The sequence below is a fragment of the Pelophylax lessonae genome (assembly GCF_965119305.1).
Source record: "Pelophylax lessonae genome assembly, chromosome: 10".
Taxonomy (NCBI): domain Eukaryota; kingdom Metazoa; phylum Chordata; class Amphibia; order Anura; family Ranidae; genus Pelophylax; species Pelophylax lessonae.
The window spans coordinates 124,278,889-124,299,811 of NC_138777.1; the positions used below are offsets into that span (position 1 = coordinate 124,278,889).

The 20,923-nt window shown below is 43.9% G+C and overlaps 1 protein-coding gene across 1 annotated transcript in view; it reads right to left on the reverse strand.

Moving 5' to 3' along the window:
• The window catches only part of SLC6A2 (solute carrier family 6 member 2), a 670,903-nt gene that overhangs the window by 556,883 nt on the left and 93,097 nt on the right, over positions 1–20,923 (reverse strand). The window contains exon 2 of the mRNA XM_082270398.1: positions 11,236–11,367. Within this exon, the coding sequence (XP_082126524.1) occupies positions 11,236–11,367 (132 nt within the window). The remainder of the gene's footprint in view (positions 1–11,235; positions 11,368–20,923) is intronic.

The following is a 20,923-nucleotide window of genomic DNA, read 5'->3' on the forward strand; positions in this document are numbered from 1 at the left end:
CTCCCCCTACTCCTCATCTAGCCTTTTAGGGGTACAAACAATAGTAATTGGGGCCTAGTGTGGTTGTGTACGTGTGATATACATACACTTTTTTGGGATCATATTTTCTATTCCGCTATTTAATCAAAAACCTTTGGGGATCAGTTAAATTGGGGGATAGTCTGTGTTGGTACGTGTGAGAGAGATCCACCTTTCCAAGTTGTTGGGGTTCATCTCATACTTCTGAAGGTTTGAGGGTGCTGCCTGTTCCATACTCCCCCTACTCCTAGCCTTTTAGGGGTACAAACAATAGTAATTGGGGCCTAGTGTGGTTGTGTACGTGTGATATACATACACTTTTTTGGGATCATATTTTCTATTCCGCTATTTAATCAAAAACCTTTGGGGATCAGTTAAATTGGGGGATAGTCTGTGTTGGTACGTGTGAGAGAGATCCACCTTTCCAAGTTGTTGGGGTTCATCTCATACTTCTGAAGGTTTGAGGGTGCTGCCTGTTCCATACTCCCCCTACTCCTAGCCTTTTAGGGGTACAAACAATAGTAATTGGGGCCTAGTGTGGTTGTGTACGTGTGATATACATACACTTTTTTGGGATCATATTTTCTATTCCGCTATTTAATCAAAAACCTTTGGGGATCAGTTAAATTGGGGGATAGTCTGTGTTGGTACGTGTGAGAGAGATCCACCTTTCCAAGTTGTTGGGGTTCATCTCATACTTCTGAAGGTTTGAGGGTGCTGCCTGTTCCATACTCCCCCTACTCCTAGCCTTTTAGGGGTACAAACAATAGTAATTGGGGCCTAGTGTGGTTGTGTACGTGTGATATACATACACTTTTTTGGGATCATATTTTCTATTCCGCTATTTAATCAAAAACCTTTGGGGATCAGTTAAATTGGGGGATAGTCTGTGTTGGTACGTGTGAGAGAGATCCACCTTTCCAAGTTGTTGGGGTTCATCTCATACTTCTGAAGGTTTGAGGGTGCTGCCTGTTCCATACTCCCCCTACTCCTAGCCTTTTAGGGGTACAAACAATAGTAATTGGGGCCTAGTGTGGTTGTGTACGTGTGATATACATACACTTTTTTGGGATCATATTTTCTATTCCGCTATTTAATCAAAAACCTCTGGGGATCAGTTAAATTGGGGGATAGTCTGTGTTGGTACGTGTGAGAGAGATCCACCTTTCCAAGTTGTTGGGGTTCATCTCATACTTCTGAAGGTTTGAGGGTGCTGCCTGTTCCATACTCCCCCTACTCCTAGCCTTTTAGGGGTACAAACAATAGTAATTGGGGCCTAGTGTGGTTGTGTACGTGTGATATACATACACTTTTTTGGGATCATATTTTCTATTCCGCTATTTAATCAAAAACCTTTGGGGATCAGTTAAATTGGGGGATAGTCTGTGTTGGTACGTGTGAGAGAGATCCACCTTTCCAAGTTGTTGGGGTTCATCTCATACTTCTGAAGGTTTGAGGGTGCTGCCTGTTCCATACTCCCCCTACTCCTAGCCTTTTAGGGGTACAAACAATAGTAATTGGGGCCTAGTGTGGTTGTGTACGTGTGATATACATACACTTTTTTGGGATCATATTTTCTATTCCGCTATTTAATCAAAAACCTTTGGGGATCAGTTAAATTGGGGGATAGTCTGTGTTGGTACGTGTGAGAGAGATCCACCTTTCCAAGTTGTTGGGGTTCATCTCATACTTCTGAAGGTTTGAGGGTGCTGCCTGTTCCATACCCCCCCTACTCCTCATCTAGCCTTTTAGGGGTACAAACAATAGTAATTGGGGCCTAGTGTGGTTGTGTACGTGCGAGATACATACACTTTTTTTGATCATATTTCCTATTCCGCTATTCAATAAAAACCTTTGAGGATCAATTGAATTGCGGGATAGTCTGTGTCGGTACGTGTGAGAGAGATCCACCTTTCCAAGTTGTTGGGGTTCATCTCATACTTCTGAAGGTTTGAGGGTGCTGCCTGTTCCATACTCCCCCTACTCCTCATCTAGCCTTTTAGGGGTACAAACAATAGTAATTGGGGCCTAGTGTGGTTGTGTACGTGTGATATACATACACTTTTTTTGATCATATTTCCTATTCCGCTATTCAATAAAAACCTTTGAGGATCAATTGAATTGCGGGATAGTCTGTGTCGGTACGTGTGAGAGAGATCCACCTTTCCAAGTTGTTGGGGTTCATCTCATACTTCTGAAGGTTTGAGGGTGCTGCCTGTTCCATACCCCCCCTACTCCTCATCTAGCCTTTTAGGGGTACAAACAATAGTAATTGGGGCCTAGTGTGGTTGTGTACGTGCGAGATACATACACTTTTTTTGATCATATTTCCTATTCCGCTATTCAATAAAAACCTTTGAGGATCAATTGAATTGCGGGATAGTCTGTGTCGGTACGTGTGAGAGAGATCCACCTTTCCAAGTTGTTGGGGTTCTTCTCATACTTCTGAAGGTTTGAGGGTGCTGCCTGTTCCATACTCCCCCTACTCCTAGCCTTTTAGGGGTACAAACAATAGTAATTGGGGCCTAGTGTGGTTGTGCACGTGTGATATACATACACTTTTTTGGGATCATATTTTCTATTCCGCTATTTAATCAAAAACCTTTGAGGATCAATTGAATTGCGGGATAGTCTGTGTCGGTACGTGTGAGAGAGATCCACCTTTCCAAGTTGTTGGGGTTCATCTCATACTTCTGAAGGTTTGAGGGTGCTGCCTGTTCCATACTCCCCCTACTCCTCATCTAGCCTTTTAGGGGTACAAACAATAGTAATTGGGGCCTAGTGTGGTTGTGTACGTGTGATATACATACACTTTTTTTGGATCATATTTTCTATTCCGCTATTCAATAAAAACCTTTCTAGGGCAAGATCTTAAATTACAGAAATATGAGGAGACCGTCAAATAAGGGCCGTGGCCTGGGTCGTGGTGCTGCTGGTAGAGCTCCTGTTGCAAGGAGAGGACATGGTCGATCTGTGCCAGCTACACGCACAAGTGAAACACCTTCCTCAAGTGTGAGTAGGCGACAGAACCTGCATCAGTATTTGGTAGGGCATCAAACGCCCCTAGAAGTGATGAGGCCAGAACAAGTTGAGGCGATAGTAGATTGGTTTGCTGCTGACAGTGCCTCCAGTTCCTTCACATTGTCTCCCACCCAGTCTACTGCAGAAAGGTCAGAGTTGGCACCTGCAGCCAATGTCCAACCGTCTTTCACCTCACCCCCTTGCAAATCAGGCCAGCAGTCTGAGCCCCAAGCCATACAGCAGTCTCTTATTCTTTTTGAGGACTCTGTCAGCAGGGTTTCCCAGGGCCATCCACCTAGCCCTGCCCCAGAAGTGGAAGAGATTGAGTGCAGCGATGCCCAACCACTTATTTCTCAAGATGAGTACATGCAAGGATCATCGCAGCACGTCTCCGATGATGACGAAACGCAGGTGCCAACTGCTGCGGCGTTCAGCATTGTGGAGACCGACAAGGAGGGCAGGGGTGAAGACTGGGTGGAAGATGATGTGGAGGACGATGAGGTCCTCGACCCCACATGGAATGAACGTCATGCAGGTGACCTGAGTAGTTTGGAGGAAGAGGCGGTGGTCGCACAGAGCCACCAGCACAGCAGAAGAGGGAGCAGGGTGCAGAAGCGGAGCGGCCGTGCCCTAGACACTACGCCCGCTACTGCCCAACGCAGCAAGGGAACGAGCGCACCAAAGTCAGCTCAAAGGAGTTCTCTAGCGTGGAAGTTCTTTAGAAAATGTGCTGATGACAGGACACGAGTGGTTTGCACCCTGTGCAATCAGAGCTTGAAGCGAGGCATGAACCTTCTCAACCTGAGCACAACCTGCATGATCAGGCATCTAAGTGCAAAGCACGAGCTGCAGTGGAGTACACACCTTCAAAACCAAGAAACGTCTCTGGCTCATCCTGCTTCCTCTTCTGCTGCAGTCTCGGCCGCTCCAGCCACATCTGTAGTGATACCGGCACCTGCCACCCCGCAAACAGACGATCTGTCAGCAACACCACCACCTGGGTCACCAACAACCATCTCCACAATGTCCCGTGGAAGCGTTCAGCTTTCCATCTCCCAAACACTTGAGAGGAAGAGGAAGTACCCCCCTACCCACCCGCGATCCCTGGCCCTGAATGCCAGCATTTCAAAATTATTGGCCTTTGAAATGCTGTCATTCCGTCTGGTGGAGACGCACAGTTTTAAAAACCTTATGTCGGTGGCTGTCCCACAGTACGTCGTGCCCAGCCGCCACTACTTTTCCAGGCAAGCCATCCCTTCCCTGCACAACCAAGTGGGGGAAAATATCAGGTGTGCACTGCGCAACGCCATCTGTGCCAAGGTCCACCTAACTACGGATACGTGGACCAGTAAGCACGGTCAGGGGCGTTATATCTCCCTAACGGCACACTGGGTAAATGCAGTGGCGGATGGGCCTGAGGCGGATAGCAATTTGGCGCATGTCCTTCCACCACCGAGGATTGCAGGGCGCTTCAGTTTGCCTCCTGTTCGTAACTCCTCCTACTCCGCTTCCTCATCCTCTACCGCCTCCTCATCCGGACAGCGTAACACCTTCACCACCAACTTCAGCACGGCCAGGGGTAAACGACAGCAGGCAGTTTTACAACTTGCCTGTTTGGGGGACAAACCACACACCGCGCAGGAGTTGTGGAGGAGCATGGAACAGCAGACAAATGAGTGGTTGCTGCCAGCGAGCCTCAAGCCCGGCCTGGTGGTGTGTGATAACGGGCGAAATCTCATAGCAGCTCTGGGCCTAGCCGGTTTGACGCACATCCCTTGCCTGGCGCATGTGCTGAATTTGGTGGTGCAGAGGTTCCTTAAAAACTACCCCGATATGTCAGAGCTGCTGCAGAAAGTGCGGGCCGTTTGTGCGCACTTTCGGCGTTCTCACCCTGCTGCTGCTCGCCTGGCAGCGCTGCAGCGTAACTTCGGCCTTCCCGCTCACCGCCTCATATGTGACGTGCCCACAAGGTGGAACTCCACCTTGCACATGCTGGAAAGACTGTGCGAGCAGCAGCAGGCCATAGTGGAGTTTCAGCTGCAGCACGCACGCGTGAGTCGCTCTGCGGAACAGCACCACTTCACCACCAATAACTGGGCCTCCATGCGAGACCTGTGTGCCTTGTTGCGCTGTTTTGAGTACTCCACCAACATGGCCAGTGGCAATGACGCCGTTCTCAGCTTAACTATCCCACTTCTATGCCTCCTTGAAAAAACAATTCGGGCGATGATGGAAGAGGATGTGGCACAGGATGAGGAGGAGGAGGAGGATGAAGAGGTAACATTTCCAAGGCTTTCAGGGCAGTCATTCGCAAGGGGCTCCGAGGGTGGGTTCCTGCACACGCAAACGCCAGGGACGCAATTGTCCAGCAGGGGCACAGTTCTGGAGGATGAGGAGGATGAGGAGGAGGAGGAGCTGGAGGAGGAGATGGAACCATGTTCACAGCAGGGTGGCACCCAGGCCAGCTCATGGCCATCACTGGTGCGTGGCTGGGGGGATACAGAGGACACGGACCATACACCTCCCACAGAGGACAGCCTTTCGTCGCCTCTGGGCAGCCTGGCACACATGAGCGATTACATGCTGCAGTGTCTCCACAACGACCGCCGAGTTGCCCACATTCTAACTTGTGCTGATTACTGGGTGGCCACGCTGCTGGATCCCCGTTACAAGGACAACGTACCGTCCTTAATTCACTCACTGGAGCGCGATCGCAAGATGCGCGAGTACAAGCGCACGCTGGTAGACGCCATGCTGCTGGCATTCCCATCTGACAGCGGGGCCACAGTGGAAGCACAAGGCAGAGGAGGAGGAGGAGGAGGTCGCCAACGCAACCAGGGCACCGCCAGCACCTCAGAAGGCAGGGTTAGCATGGCCGAAATGTGGAAAAGCTTTGTCAGCACGCCACAACAAACAGCAGCACCAGCAGCTCAGATGGAACGTCTTAGCAGGAGGCAGCATTTTACCAACATGGTGGAGCAGTATGTGTGCACACGCCTACATGTAGTGAATGACGGGTCTGCCCCCTTCAACTTCTGGGTCTCCAAATTGGGCACATGGCCTGAGCTTGCCCTTTACGCCTTGGAGGTGCTGGCGTGCCCTGCAGCCAGTGTATTATCTGAACGGGTATTTAGCACGGCTGGGGGCGTTATAACAGACAAGCGCAGCCGCCTGTCCAGAGACAATGTGGACAAGCTCACGTTCATTAAAATGAACCAGGCATGGATCCCACGGGACTTTTCCGTACCTTATGCAGAATAGCAATGGATACCGACCTTACCCACCCATTGTTCCATTTTTGCTCTTTCTCACTCTTTTGGGGTGTACCCTCATTTAAAATTTTTGAAAAGAAGCAGTGTTGGCTACCTCGTCCTCCTCCTCAGGGCCAGATTAATGTAGGGGCTATTGGAGCTGCAGCTCCAGGCCCCTACCTTTTATATAGGCCCCGGGTTGGCCATATTCACTGTTACCGCTCTTCTGTCACTTGTAAACACAGAAGTCTGGCTTCTATGCTCGCTTCCCCAGGCAGCACCCTCAGAACCTCCCCACACAGCGTGAAGGCCGGACAAGGAGGGACAGTTGGCGATGCATGGATGTGTTTATGGGCTTCAGAGACAGCATCCCATGTTGAATTAGGCATGCATGGCTGCACCCTTCCTCCTCTGGGTGCATGGCAAGGCACGGCCCTTAAGGCCCTTCAAAATCCTCAGCACCAAGCCCATGATGCTGTTAATCCGGCCCTGGTCCTCCTCCACCGCCGCTTCCACCTACACCGCCCATAGGTGTGCGCAGCCTATTGCATTAAGGTGTGCACCCCAAAGTTGAAATACACATGCATGTGTTTGCCAGCAGGGAGAGTAATGTATCGGGGCCATGTACCTGTAGGCAAGGAGAAATAGAGCAGAGCAGGTCCCAGGGAGATCTTTCCCATCTCCTCACTGGCAATGCTATGTGCCCTAGGTGATTAGGGTGTGCCCAGGCACACCCAGCACACCCTGTGCGCACGCCTATGTCACCGCCACATCCACCACCACCTCAACCTCCCTCCTACTCCATATGGGCCTCGTCCTTCAGAGATGAAGAAGAACATTGTTTTATTTTTCTGTTTTTTTTTTTGTTGTTTTAAGTTATTTCCCTATCCACATTTGTTTGCAGAGCACTTGCCATGCTCTTAATTACGTTTTGCTGCCATTTGCAGCACTCTAGCCCTTTCCTTTGGTGTTTTAGAGCCATTTTAGTGCCTTAAAGTTCGGGTCCCCATTGACTTCAATGGGGTTCGGTGTCCGGGAAAAGTTCGGTAAAAGTCCGGGACACGGACCCGGACTTTTTTTTAAAGTTCGGCCGAACCCGTCGAACACGGACATCTAGGTGTTCGCTCAACCCTACTGCTAACTCCTTTTAGCTAAGTATATTTGCTTTATCTTTATCTGTATCTGCTAGTCTTGTATTATGCTCCTAAATATTGTAATAGTTTTGTATGTACAGATTGTTTTTTCATAGTAAAGCACATTTACACACCACAAAGGTCTAAGTTTCCTTGGTTGTACCGCAAAGTAACCGCACTAGAAACGCACGCAAAACACATGGACTCATCTCTGCCCATCGGGATATGCAGCCTGGTTACTATTTCAGCTCATTTTGCTATCAGATCTTTTTTGATATTCTTTATACTGTGGAGGTGGGAATTGTGGTATGTATCCTCTTGTCACTTTTCAATACACTCTATATTTACTTTATGCACCACTTTGTCAATCCCTTTCACTATGGGATGGATATGTATACCACTTTGGTTCCTTTAATTCACTGCCTCCTCACTTTCTCTTCCATTCCACTCCTCTTCATGGGTTATGTCACTCTTCTTATCACTATTCCTTTTTCATCTGTCTACCCATTCGGAGACACTCAATGCGGTTTCACCATTCTCTCTGCACCCTCCATAATTTGGATGTTCACATTTCTTGGCAATTCTTTAGATTCTCTGGTTCTTATTTATTCTTCAATAGATCTGGTGGTGGTTTTAAATTAATTAGTTTCCTTACTTTGAAAGGAATATAAAATAAAATAAGTAATATATATTTTTAGATCCTATTGATCCCAGTATATCTGCCATATCATCAACCACCTACCGGTTCTCCACTTCTTTGCTGCTTTTTCCCCCCATGTGCTGTATGATGTCTATGCCTCAGCCCCGGATCAGGCATTTCTCAGATCAGCCTTCGTTTCCTTTCTCCCTAATTGGAATATTTCTGGATACGTGACACTATCTCAGGTAGTGCCCATTCCATTGATTATCAATTTTATCCCCTTTTTTTTTCCCCTTTTCCTTTTTTTCTTTAATATTACTTTGGTATAATTGAGATCCTTTATTTATTTTTAGATACCCTGTTTTTCTCTAAGCTCCTGATGAGTGGACGGAGGTTCACGAAACGCGTAGAGCCTACATTTACTCTATATATTCAAGTGTTTTTATGTTTCCAGACCATGTATCTATAGAAAAATTGATGTCATATGTAACCTACTATTTTTACAGATTTTATTGTATATGAAATAAGTGTATTTATCCTTATTTGCAATAATTGTATATGTGATTAATAAATACGGTTTAATAAATTTGTACAATTGATATTATGTCAGCTCTTTACGGGTCCCCCTCCTTTTTATTTGCATGATACTCATTTGGAAACACATATGTCTGGCTGCTAACTCATTTAAAGTCCCGCAGTTCTTCTTCTTTTATTGCTATAATTAATTAAATTAAATGCCATTCTGCTATAACTAATAATGTTATGTGATAAAATTTGCACAACCAACCTCTATTTTGGAGCAGAATACCTGAGTACCAAGCAGTACAGCAGTACAGCACTACAATATAGCCTAGCATTTTTTTTTATAAATTAGTATTTTGGTAATTGACAAATATGTCACAAAGTTTACATAAAATATAAATATAAAGTATGAAAGAACAAAAGTAAAACGTGAGTGGCTAAATACTAAGACAAAAATGCATAAAAATGAGACAAAAACTACCCTTTTAAAAATATTAGACCGGATGGGTCACCATCGGCATTCCAAAACTATAAGAATGCAATATAAAATGCAATAGTGCTGCCAGGGCAGATAAAATAGATTATGAGAAACATATTACTGAAGAAAGAAAAAAAAAACAAACTTTTCAAATATATTATTAATAAAATAATACAGAACATATAGGTCCCACAATTGACAGGGAGAAGGCAACTGTATGTAAATTCTTTCTTCTCTTCACATTGTACGATTTAAGGAGGAACAAGACAGTAATTTAATAACAATGCATTAAATGTACCCTTGTAGCTGACAAAAATCTCTGTTCAAAAAAAGACCAGGAAAAACCTAATGTGAATAAATTACTAGCACTCAAACTCACTCATCCATGTCTTTATAGACCTTGCTTTGTGCACTGGTGCACAGTCATGTTGGAACAGGAACAGGCCATCCCCAAACTGTTCCCACATAGTTGGGAGCATGAAATTGTCCAAAATGTCTTGGTATGCTGACGCCTTAAGAGTTCTAAGAGGAACTGAGGGGCCAAGTGCAACCCCTGAAAAGCAACCCCACACCATAATCCCCCCTCCACCAAATGATTTGGATAACTGCACAAAGCAAGGTCCATAAAGACATGGATGAGTGAGTTTGGGGTGGAGAAACTTGACTGGCCTGCACAAGGTTCTGACCTCAACAGGATAGAACACCTTTGGGATGAATTAGAGCGGAGACTGTGAGCCAGGCCTTCTCGTCCAACATCAGTGCCTGACCTCACAAATGCACTTCTGGAAGAATTGCTATACATTCCCATAGACACACTCCTAAACATTGTGGACAGACTTCCTAGAAGAGTTAAAGCTGTTATAGCTGCAAAGAGTGGGCCAACTCAATAATGAACCCTACGGACTAAGAATGGGATGACATGAAAGTTCATGTGTGTGTAAAGGCAGGTGTCCCAATACTTTTGACAATATAGTGTATACATACTATATATATATATATACACACACACACACACACACATTATACAGTATATTTTATATATATATATTTACAAGTGTAGCACCCTACAGGTTGGTGCTAGGTAAAGGTAAAGTGGGCCTTGTCTGCCTAACAGCAGGGCTGTGATTTATTCGTCAGGGTGTCATGGTTTCCAGGTGTGCCTGCTGAAGGGGGAGTCTCCCCACTTGCTCCTGTGAGAGGCTTCTTATAGGGCGGTGGAGGAAACCCAATCAGGGGACACATCCAGGCTTGTAACTACCCCAGAAGGCAGATTGTGCTGAAAAGGATTCTGGGAGTGGGTATAAGTTTGGGGGTGGCACATGACACAATGTCTTTGGCGGGAGCAGAGTCCCAGGAGGGAGAGAACAGGTGTCTCCCCTCCTGTCTGAGGAGGAGGATCTCGGGGTGCTGCCTGAAGATCCAGAGAGTGCTGAGCTAAGCTGAGGGGATCCGGTGTGCCAAGAACCTGCAGAGAGTTAGAGGGGCCAGTCCCAGGAAAGCCTACACAGGTTGTGAGTACTGAGGATTGTCCCTGGGGGTCTGCCTGAAGTTAGAGGGGACCACTCCGGAAGAGGTTTGGGGATCCAGTGCCAGCTAGTGGTGAAAGGGGGTACCTAGGTTGAGGACCCTGAAGTGACAGAGGGGGCACATAGTCAGTGGACCCTGAAGAGCTTAAAGTGTAAAGGGGGCGCCTGTGGTTTGGGCACTGAAGTGATAGTGCACAGTGTGAAGTGTGCCAGTTGAGAGTTGCAGCAGTACAGGAACTTACAAGGAGTTTCTCAGCCAGTGCAGTGCTATTGTAGTGTTACAAGTCAAGCAGTTCTACAGTCCTGGATCTACTGGACTAAAGTCGAGGATCCAGCACAGTTTCAGTAATTACACAGTGTTCAAGCATCAGGAAGCGTTGGCTAGCATCGGCTGGCATCAAGACATAATAGGCATTTTTGAGAGTCCCACAATTGTATCTAGTTGAGCCTAAAGTAGTATCCCACTCATTCCCTTCTCCCATCCCCTTAAATACAATAAAACACACACACCCAGGGCCGCAGCTCACAAGGGCTGGAGGGGTAACCGGTACCGATGGCAGACCCACATTGGGCCGCAGGCCTTGAAAACCTGCTACACACGTATACACAAATACACTTTTTTAGTATGAAGTACTAAAATGCTTGCCTTTGAAACAGGGACAAATCTTCCAGACAGTGGCTGCACCTTCTCTGTTGTATTGTCCAAGAGCTAATTCCATATAGAACAATGGCATCCCAGCAATAATAAGAAATAGAGTGTATGGAATAAGAAATGCACCTAGGAGAAAAATAATAAAAAGCAAATGTTATGTCCTGGTACAATGTTTAAAAAAAAGCATAATGTCAGATATCAGATGTACCAAAGTAACATGAACTGAATTTCACACTTAATATATATGAAAGCTACAAAAGCTAATATAATATCAATTATAATTCCCGTAAAATTAAACATTGCTTTAAAAAACTCTCATTATGGATCAGAACTGTGATGTATTGGTGGGAGTGTTATTAACAAAGGTATAACTAATAATGTTTGAATAACACCGTGTTTTTGGGGGGAAAGTGTGGATATAGTTACTATATATTTTAGGAATATAGAATTTGTCCAGAAGGAACTTTTTGTCAATAAGTTAAAGATGGTGATGAAAATAAATGGTTCAGAAGGGCTGGAGAGGGAGGAGTGGGAACCTCACCCTGGGAGTGTACCTGGGCTATACTCCCAGTAGGCTTGCACGCACAAGGGGGGTAGGAGGCGTGCTATATACCGTGTGTAGTTCTAGTACTATAAAGACCTCTTCTCTTTAGAGGTTTTTTTTTTCCAATGGCTACTGTAAAAATTATTTCACTCAATGGAAGAGGAATTAATATACCGGAAAAAAGATATATGCTTTTTAATGAATTAAGACGTTTACAAGCTGATATAGCATTTATCCAAGAAACGCACTTCTGAGAGAATAAGGTCCCAATCCTAAGAAATATATATTACTCCATAGGCTACCATTCAGTTAATAGAACTTTGAAATCAAAAGGAACATCGATCTTTATTTTAAATAAACTTGCTTGGGAGCATAAAGAGATTCTCCTTGATAAGGAGGGGAGATATGTGTTGGGTGAAAGGGACAATAGAGGGGACTAAAGTAACACTGGGTTCTATTAATGTGCCCAACTCCCAACAGAATGTTTTCCTAACTCAGATCTTGACCGATTTTGTGGAGGGACAACTTTTGTTGGGAGGAGACTTGAACATCCCCCTGATGCCAGAGATGGACACCTCTAGCGGAAAATCATTGGTCGCTCCCCAAATAAGGAAAAATAGTCCAGAAATGTGATAAGTACCAATTTAATTAGAGGGATATTAATCAAACATGGATCTAGAATAAAAAGAGAGAGGGAAAAACAACTTGAATCCCTACTTGCTACCTTATATGAGATAGAGAAAGATCACAAGCAGGTACCATCCATAGATTTGGAGAAAAAAGCAAACGCCACACGTAAACAAATTACTGATTTGATGCAATACAGAGCCAAAGCGGCTCTACAAAGGAGCCGCAAGGCAGGCTACGAATCAGGTAACAAATGTGGGAAAATGCTGGCTAGAGCAGTTAAGGAAATGGAAAGAACTAGATATATTCCTCAGATTATGTCTCCTAAGGGAAATAAAGTAAAGCTCCCTAAACAAATCGCACAGACTTTCGGAGATTTCTACTCTAGCCTTATATAATTTACCAGAGGGTAAGGTAGATAAATCAAAGATTGATGAATACATCTCGAAGTCAAATATACCAACACTGACTAGAGAATTGAGAGAGGAAATGGATTCTAAAATAACTTTAACGGAAGGCCAACAGGCTATCGCATCAATGAAGTTGGGCAAAGCCCCAGGACCTGATGGTCTAACGTTGCAGTGTTATAGAACCTTTTTACCGGTCCTGGGGCCTCGCCTGACAAAATTGTTCAATGAGGTAGGGAAAGAATCACATTTCTGAAGAGATACTTTAGGGGCACAGACATCAGTTATTCCTAAAGAAAGGAAGGATCTAACACTGAGTGGTAACTTCAGACCCATTTCATTGTTGAATGTGGACCTGAAGTTATTTACAAAAATCATAGCGAATAGACTGACACAACAAATAAATACTCTGATACATTTGGATCGAGTGGGATTTGTCCCACAGAGAGAGGCGAAAGATAATACTACGAAAATATTGAATCTAATCCATAGGGTAAACTATACCCAGAAATCCTGGGTACTTTTAGGAATGGATGCAGAAAAAGCGTTCGATCGCATAAACTGGGAATTCATGTTTTCCACCCTTAACATATTGGATTAGGAAAGAGCATGATGAAATGGATGAAACTCTACACCTTGGTCCCAAACTAAAGTTAACGGAGTGCTGTCGGACCCCTTCCCTATTAAAAATGGGATGAGACAGGGATGCCCCCTGTCCCCTCTCCTGTTCATATTGTCACTAAAGCCTTTCCTTTGCAGGATTAGACAGAACCCAGATATCACAGGCATGGAGAGCGATAATAGGCAATATAAAGTCTCTGCATATGCGGATGACTTGCTTTTCTCGCTTACCAAACCTGAGATATCACTTCCGAATTTGTTGAAAGAGTATGAACTATTATCTAATATGAAAACAAATTTTGATAAGTCGGAAGCAATGGGAATTAGGATTCCCTCCTCTACCTTGCTAAGATTGAAACAAAATTTCAAGTTTAGATGGGAAAAGAAAGCAATAAAATATTTGGGCACCTTTATATCTTCTGATATGAAACAAGTGTATGAAAAAAATTTTCCTCCCCTTTTCAATATGATAAAATCACTATTGGAAACATTCCTGGTTTGGTAGATATAACTTACTAAAGAGGACCATACTGCCGAAATTCTTGTATTTGTTCCAAACATTACCAATCAAGATTCCAGTCAAATATTTTAGACAAACGCATACATTATTTACTAAATTTGTATGGGTAAAAAATAAACCTAGACTATCACGCAAGTTATTAACCTTACTAAAACAATTTGGAGGAGTGGCATTACCAGATGTATATAAATATTATCAAGCCTCCCATCTCTGTAGACAATTAGACTGGTGTACAGCTGGAACAGTCACAAACAGAGATACCCCTAAACAGAGCGACCTGGTGTTTTGATTCATTGCCAATGGATATGAGGACACACCCAACTATTGGTAACACCTTAAAAATAATTTCACAGGTTGGTCCTCAGATCCTGGGTCAAATGTCCTGGGTCAAATGAATAGATCTCCCTTATTCCCTATTTTGGGGAATCCCCTGTTTCCAGCGGGTCTTGAGAAACGCCCTTTTGGACGTATGAGAGAAGATGGGAGGTTTCAGGCATCACATTTTTTGAGGGAAAATAGGTGGCCCACGATAGAGAAACTGACGGACAGGGGGATATTTTTGGGCTCCCATTTGCAGTTACATCATTCTTTGAAATCTGTAGCTAATCCTTCAGAATATGGAAGACAACTGACCCCTTTCGAAAAATACTGTTTAGACTCGGGTGCGATAGCTCATGCCCTGTCAAAAACCTATAATCTGTTGGTAGTACCCCAGGAACAATTTAAAATATTGGATTTTGATAAATGGGAGAAGGAAATTATGTGCACTTTTTCCTCCGAACAACGCCAACGGATAATAGAACGAGCTTTCAACTCTTCAATGTGCACTAAAATTCAAGAAAATACTGACAAGGTGGTATTATACCCCAGATAAATTACATAGGATCTATCCTACAGTCTCAGATCGTTGTTGGCGTTGCAAAGAGGAACAGGGCACAATAATGCATATATTCTGGACGTGCCAAAGATAACGTTTTACTGGGAAGAGGTTAAAAAAATGATACAGAAATTTACAGAGGTAGAGATTCTAGTAGACCCAGAATTTTCCTCCTACAGTTAACAGAAAGCTCAACTGGGAAATATAGGAGATCGATAGTAAACCACCTATTAAATGCAGCAAGAGCATGTATCCCGAGGGGATGGAAAAGAGAAACAACACCAACAGTGAAAGACTGGATAAATAAGGTAGAAGAAATAAATAAGATGGAGGATCTGATACTAACAGCAAGGCAGTGTAGAGAGAGATATAATCAAACCTGGGAAGGATGGAACATGTTTATTCTCTCAGAAAAGGGAAAGAATCTTATGGCATAAGAGCTTTAAATGGATAGACAGTGCCATTGGGGTGGGTTTTTTTTTCTTCTTCTGTGTGTTTTGTTTTGTTTGTTTGTTTGTTTGTTTGTTTGTTTTGTGAGTTTATAGGAGGTAAATGGAAAATGTGGGTGAAGGTGAAAGGTATTCATTATCCCCGGACTGGGAAACAGAAATTATACTATAATTAGGGTTGAGCGAACACAGACTGTATTATTCGTGTTCGTACCGAATAATTGGATTTTTGTTACCCGAACACGGACCCGAAAAACTTTACTGTATATTCGGGTAAAAATCCGTGTTCGGTCGTTTTATTTCCGGGTTTTGTATGCATTGGCGCGCTTTTCATGGCGGGCTTTCAACAGCCAATCAACAAGCGTTTAACTGGTGTGCCTTAAGCCATCCCAGCCATGCCTACAAATGTATTAGTAGCTGTGATTGGCCATCTGAAGCATGTGACCAAGTCTTTATAAGTTCGAGCCAGCGCCGCTGCGGCGTCATTCTGCTGTGTAGTTCAGGGACAGAGCACACATTATACATGCTGGCTGCTGATTAGGGACAGACAGGCAGGCAAAACTCATTTGTGTCCACATAGAATTAAGGGACAGGTCGGAGTGTGTTAGGCAGGGCGAGTTGTAGGCATTTTAGGGCGAGGCTGCTGATTTTTAGGGTCAGTTTTCTACGATCGATTTTGCTGTGTGGGGTGGGGTTTGCAGTGACCAATCTACGATCTTATCAATCCTTTTAGGGAGAGAGGCTGCTGATTTTTAGAGTCAGACAGTGTGTTCTACAATCGATATTGCTGTGTGGGGGGGTTTGCAGTGACCAATCTTATCAATCCTTTTAGGGAGAGGCTGGAGATAGGCAGGTGTCAGTGGTCCACATCGATTTTGCTGTGTGTGGGGTGCAGTGAACACAATCTTTTTTGCCCACTGAGGAGGAGGGAGAAAAGTATTTTTCTATCAGTCACTGTGTGCAGCATTTGTCCTTCAGCTGTGCTGTGCTGACTCTGATCATACACTGCTGTGTTCAGTGTTCAGTTCACATGTGCTATTATTGAGTGGTTTCAAAAATCATACACTTTTTTCTATTCCACTATTCAATATACAGCCTTGGGTTAAAAAAAATTAAATTGTGGCCTGCAGCAGAGCTGAATGATATAAGACACTGCTGTTCACATCATGTGCTATTGATAAATCACACCAATCTTATATTATATTTTCTTTTCCACTATTCAATAAAAACCTTTGGGTATCAATTAAATTGCGGGATAGTCTGTGTTGGTAGGTGTGAGATACACCTTTCCAAGTTTTTGGGGTTCATCTCATACTTCTGAAGATTTGAGGGTGCTGCTTGTTCCAAACTCCTCCTACTCTTCATCCTGCCTTTTAGGGGTACAAACAATAGTAATTGGGGCCTAGTGTGGTTGTGTACGTGTGAGATACATACACTTTTTTTGATCATATTTTCTATTCCGCTATTCAATAAAAACCCTTGGGTATCAATTAAATTGCGGGATAGTCTGTGTTGGTAGGTGTGAGATACACCTTTCCAAGTTTTTGGGGTTCATCTCATACTTCTGAAGATTTGAGGGTGCTGCCTGTTCCAAACTCCTCCTACTCCTCATCCTGCCTTTAGGGGTACAAACAATAGTAATTGGGGCATAGTCTGGTTGTGTACGTGTGAGATACATACACTTTTTTTGATCATATTTTCTATTCCGCTATTCAATAAAAACCTTTGGGTATCAATTAAATTGCGGGATAGTCTGTGTCGGTACGTGTGAGATACACCTTTCCAAGTTTTTGGGGTTCATCTCATACTTCTGAAGATTTGAGGGTGCTGCCTGTTCCAAACTCGTCCTACTTCTCATCCTGCCTTTAGGGGTACAAACAATAGTAATTGGGGCCTAGTCTGGTTGTGTTCGTGTGAGATACATACACTTTTTTTGATCATATTTTCTATTCCGCTATTCAATAAAAACCTTTGGGTATAAACAATTAAATTGCGGGATAGTCTGTGTTGGTACGTGTGAGATACACCTTTCCAAGTTTTTGGGGTTCATCTCATACTTCTGAAGATTTGAGGGTGCTGCCTGTTCCAAACTCCTCCTACTCCTCATCCTGCCTTTAGGGGTACAAACAATAGTAATTGGGGCCTAGTGTGGTTCTGTACGTGTGAGATACATACACTTTTTTTGATCATATTTTCTATTCCGCTATTCAATAAAAAACTTTGGGTATCAATTAAATTGCGGGATAGTCTGTGTTGGTAGGTGTGAGATACACCTTTCCAAGTTTTTGGGGTTCATCTCATACTTCTGAAGATTTGAGGGTGCTGCCTGTTCCAAACTCCTCCTACTCCTCATCCTGCCTTTAGGGGTACAAACAATAGTAATTGGGGCCTAGTGTGGTTCTGTACGTGTGAGATACATACACTTTTTTGATCATATTTTCTATTCCGCTATTCAATAAAAACCTTTGGGTATCAATTAAATTGCGGGATAGTCTTTGTTGGTAGGTGTGAGATACACCTTTCCAAGTTTTTGGGGTTCATCTCATACTTCTGAAGATTTGAGGGTTCTGCCTGTTCCAAACTCCTCCTACTCCTCATCCTGCCTTTAGGGGTACAAACAATAGTAATTGGGGCCTAGTCTGGTTGTGTACGTGTGAGATACATACACTTTTTTTGATCATATTTTCTATTCCGCTATTCAATAAAAACCTTTGGGTATAAACAATTAAATTGCGGGATAGTCTGTGTTGGTACGTGTGAGATACACCTTTCCAAGTTTTTGGGGTTAATCTCATACTTCTGAAGATATGAGGGTGCTGCCTGTTCCAAACTCCTCCTACTCCTCATCCTGCCTTTAGGGGTACAAACAATAGTAATTGGGGCCTAGTGTGGTTCTGTACGTGTGAGATACATACACTTTTTTTGATCCTATTTTCTATTCCGCTATTCAATAAAAACCTTTGGGTATCAATTAAATTGCGGGATAGTCTGTGTTGGTAGGTGTGAGATACACCTTTCCAAGTTTTTGGGGTTCATCTCATACTTCTGAAGATTTGAGGGTTCTGCCTGTTCCAAACTCCTCCTACTCCTCATCCTGCCTTTAGGGGTACAAACAATAGTAATTGGGGCCTAGTCTGGTTGTGTACGTGTGAGATACATACACTTTTTTTGATCACATTTTCTATTCCGCTATTCAATAAAAACCTTTGGGTATAAACAATTAAATTGCGGGATAGTCTGTGCTGGTACGTGTGAGATACACCTTTCCAAATTTTTGGGGTTCATCTCATACTTCTGAAGATTTGAGGGTGCTGCCTGTTCCAAACTCCTCCTACTCCTCATCCTGCCTTTAGGGGTACAAACAATAGTAATTGGGGCCTAGTGTGGTTCTGTACGTGTGAGATACATACACTTTTTTTGATCATATTTTCTATTCCGCTATTCAATAAAAACCTTTGGGTATCAATTAAATTGCGGTATAGTCTGTGTTGGTAGGTGGGAGATACACCTTTCCAAGTTTTTGGGGTTCATATCATACTTCTGAAGATTTGAGGGTGCTGCCTGTTCCAAACTCCTCCTACTCCTTATCCTTCCTTTAGGGGTACAAACAATAGTAATTGGGGCCTAGTCTGGTTGTGTACGTGTGAGATACATACACTTTTTTTGATCATATTTTCTATTCCGCTATTCAATAAAAACCTTTGGGTATAAACAATTAAATTGCGGGATAGTCTGTGTTGGTACGTGTGAGATACACCTTTCCAAGTTTTTGGGGTTCATCTCATACTTCTGAAGATTTGAGGGTGCTGCCTGTCCCAAACTCCTCCTACTCCTCATCCTGCCTTTAGGGGTACAAACAATAGTAATTGGGGCCTAGTGTGGTTCTGTACGTGTGAGATACATACACTTTTTTTTGATCATATTTTCTATTCCGCTATTCAATAAAAACCTTTGGGTATCAATTAAATTGCGGGATAGTCTGTGTTGGTAGGTGTGAGATACACCTTTCCAAGTTTTTGGGGTCCATCTCATACTTCTGAAGATTTGAGGGTGCTGCCTGTTCCAAACTCCTCCTACTCCTCATCCTGCCTTTAGGGGTACAAACAATAGTAATTGGGGCCTAGTCTGGTTGTGTACGTGTGAGATACATACACTTTTTTTGATCATATTTTCTATTCCGCTATTTAATCAAAACCTTTGGGTATAAACAATTAAATTGCGGGATAGTCTGTGTCGGTACGTGTGAGATACACCTTTCCAATTTTTGGGGCGCATCTCATACTGCCGAGGATTTGAGGGTGCTTCAGTCTGCCTCCTGCCTGTTCCGAACTCCTCCTACTCCTCATCCTGCCTTTAGGGTACAAAAAATTGTAATCAGGGCCTAGATTGTGTTTGTACGTGTGAGATACACCGTTTTGTAAAATTTGTCCTATTCCGCTATTTAATATACACCCTGTTTGAGTGTAAAAAATTAAATTGCGGGATAGTCTGTATCGGTACATGTGAGATACACCTTTTTAAATTTGTTTGGCGCATCTCCTTCTACCGCCGAGGATTGCAGGGCGCTTCAGTTTGCCTCCTGTTCCCAACTCCTCCTACTCCTCTTCCTCATCCTGCCTTTAGGGTACAAAAAATTGTAATTGGGCCTAGTTTGTGTTTGTACGTGTGAGATACACCGTATTATAACATTTTTCCTATTCCGCTATTCAATATACACCCTTTTGGAGTGTAAGAAAATTAAATTACGGCATAGTCTGTATCGGTACGTGTGAGATACACCTTTTAAATTTGTTTGGCGCATCTCCTTCCACCGCCAAGGATTGCAGGGCTCTTCAGTTTGCCTCCTGTTCACAACTCCTCCTACTCCTCTTCCTCATTCTCCCTTTAGGGTACAAAAAATTTTAATCGGGGCCTAGTCTGTGTTTGTACGTGTGAGATACACCGTTTTTTTATCCTTTTTCCTATTCCGCTATTCAATGTACACCCTTTTGGGGTAAAAAACATTAAATTGCGGCATAGTTTGCATATTTGACTGTGAGATACACCCGTGCGATACTGTTGTTGTTTTGTTCCGCTATTCAATAAACACCTTTCTAGGGCAAGATCATAAATTACAGAAATATGAGGAGACCGTCAAATAGGGGCCGTGGCCTGGGTCGTGGTGCTGCTGGTAGAGCTCCTGTTGCAAGGAGAGGACGTGGTCGATCTGTGCCAGCTACACGCACAAGTGAAACACCTTCCTCAAGTGTGAGTAGGCGACAGAACCTGCAGCAGTATTTGGTAGGGCATAATGCGCCTCTAGACGTGATGAGGCCAGAAGAAGTACAGGCGATAGTAGATTGGGTAGCTGACAGTGCCTCCAGTTCCTTCACATTGTCTCCCACCCAGTCTACTGCAGAAAGGTCAGAGTTGGCACCTGCAGCCAATGTCCAACCGTCTTTCACCTCACCCCCTTGGAAATCAGGCAAGCAGTCTGAGCCCCAAGCCATACAGCAGTCTCTTCTTCTTTTTGAGGACTCTGTCAGCAGGGTTTCCCAGGGCCATCCACCTAGCCCTGCTCCAGAAGTGGAAGAGATTGAGTGCAGCGATGCCCAACCACTTATTTCTCAAGATGAGTACATGCAAGGACCATCGCAG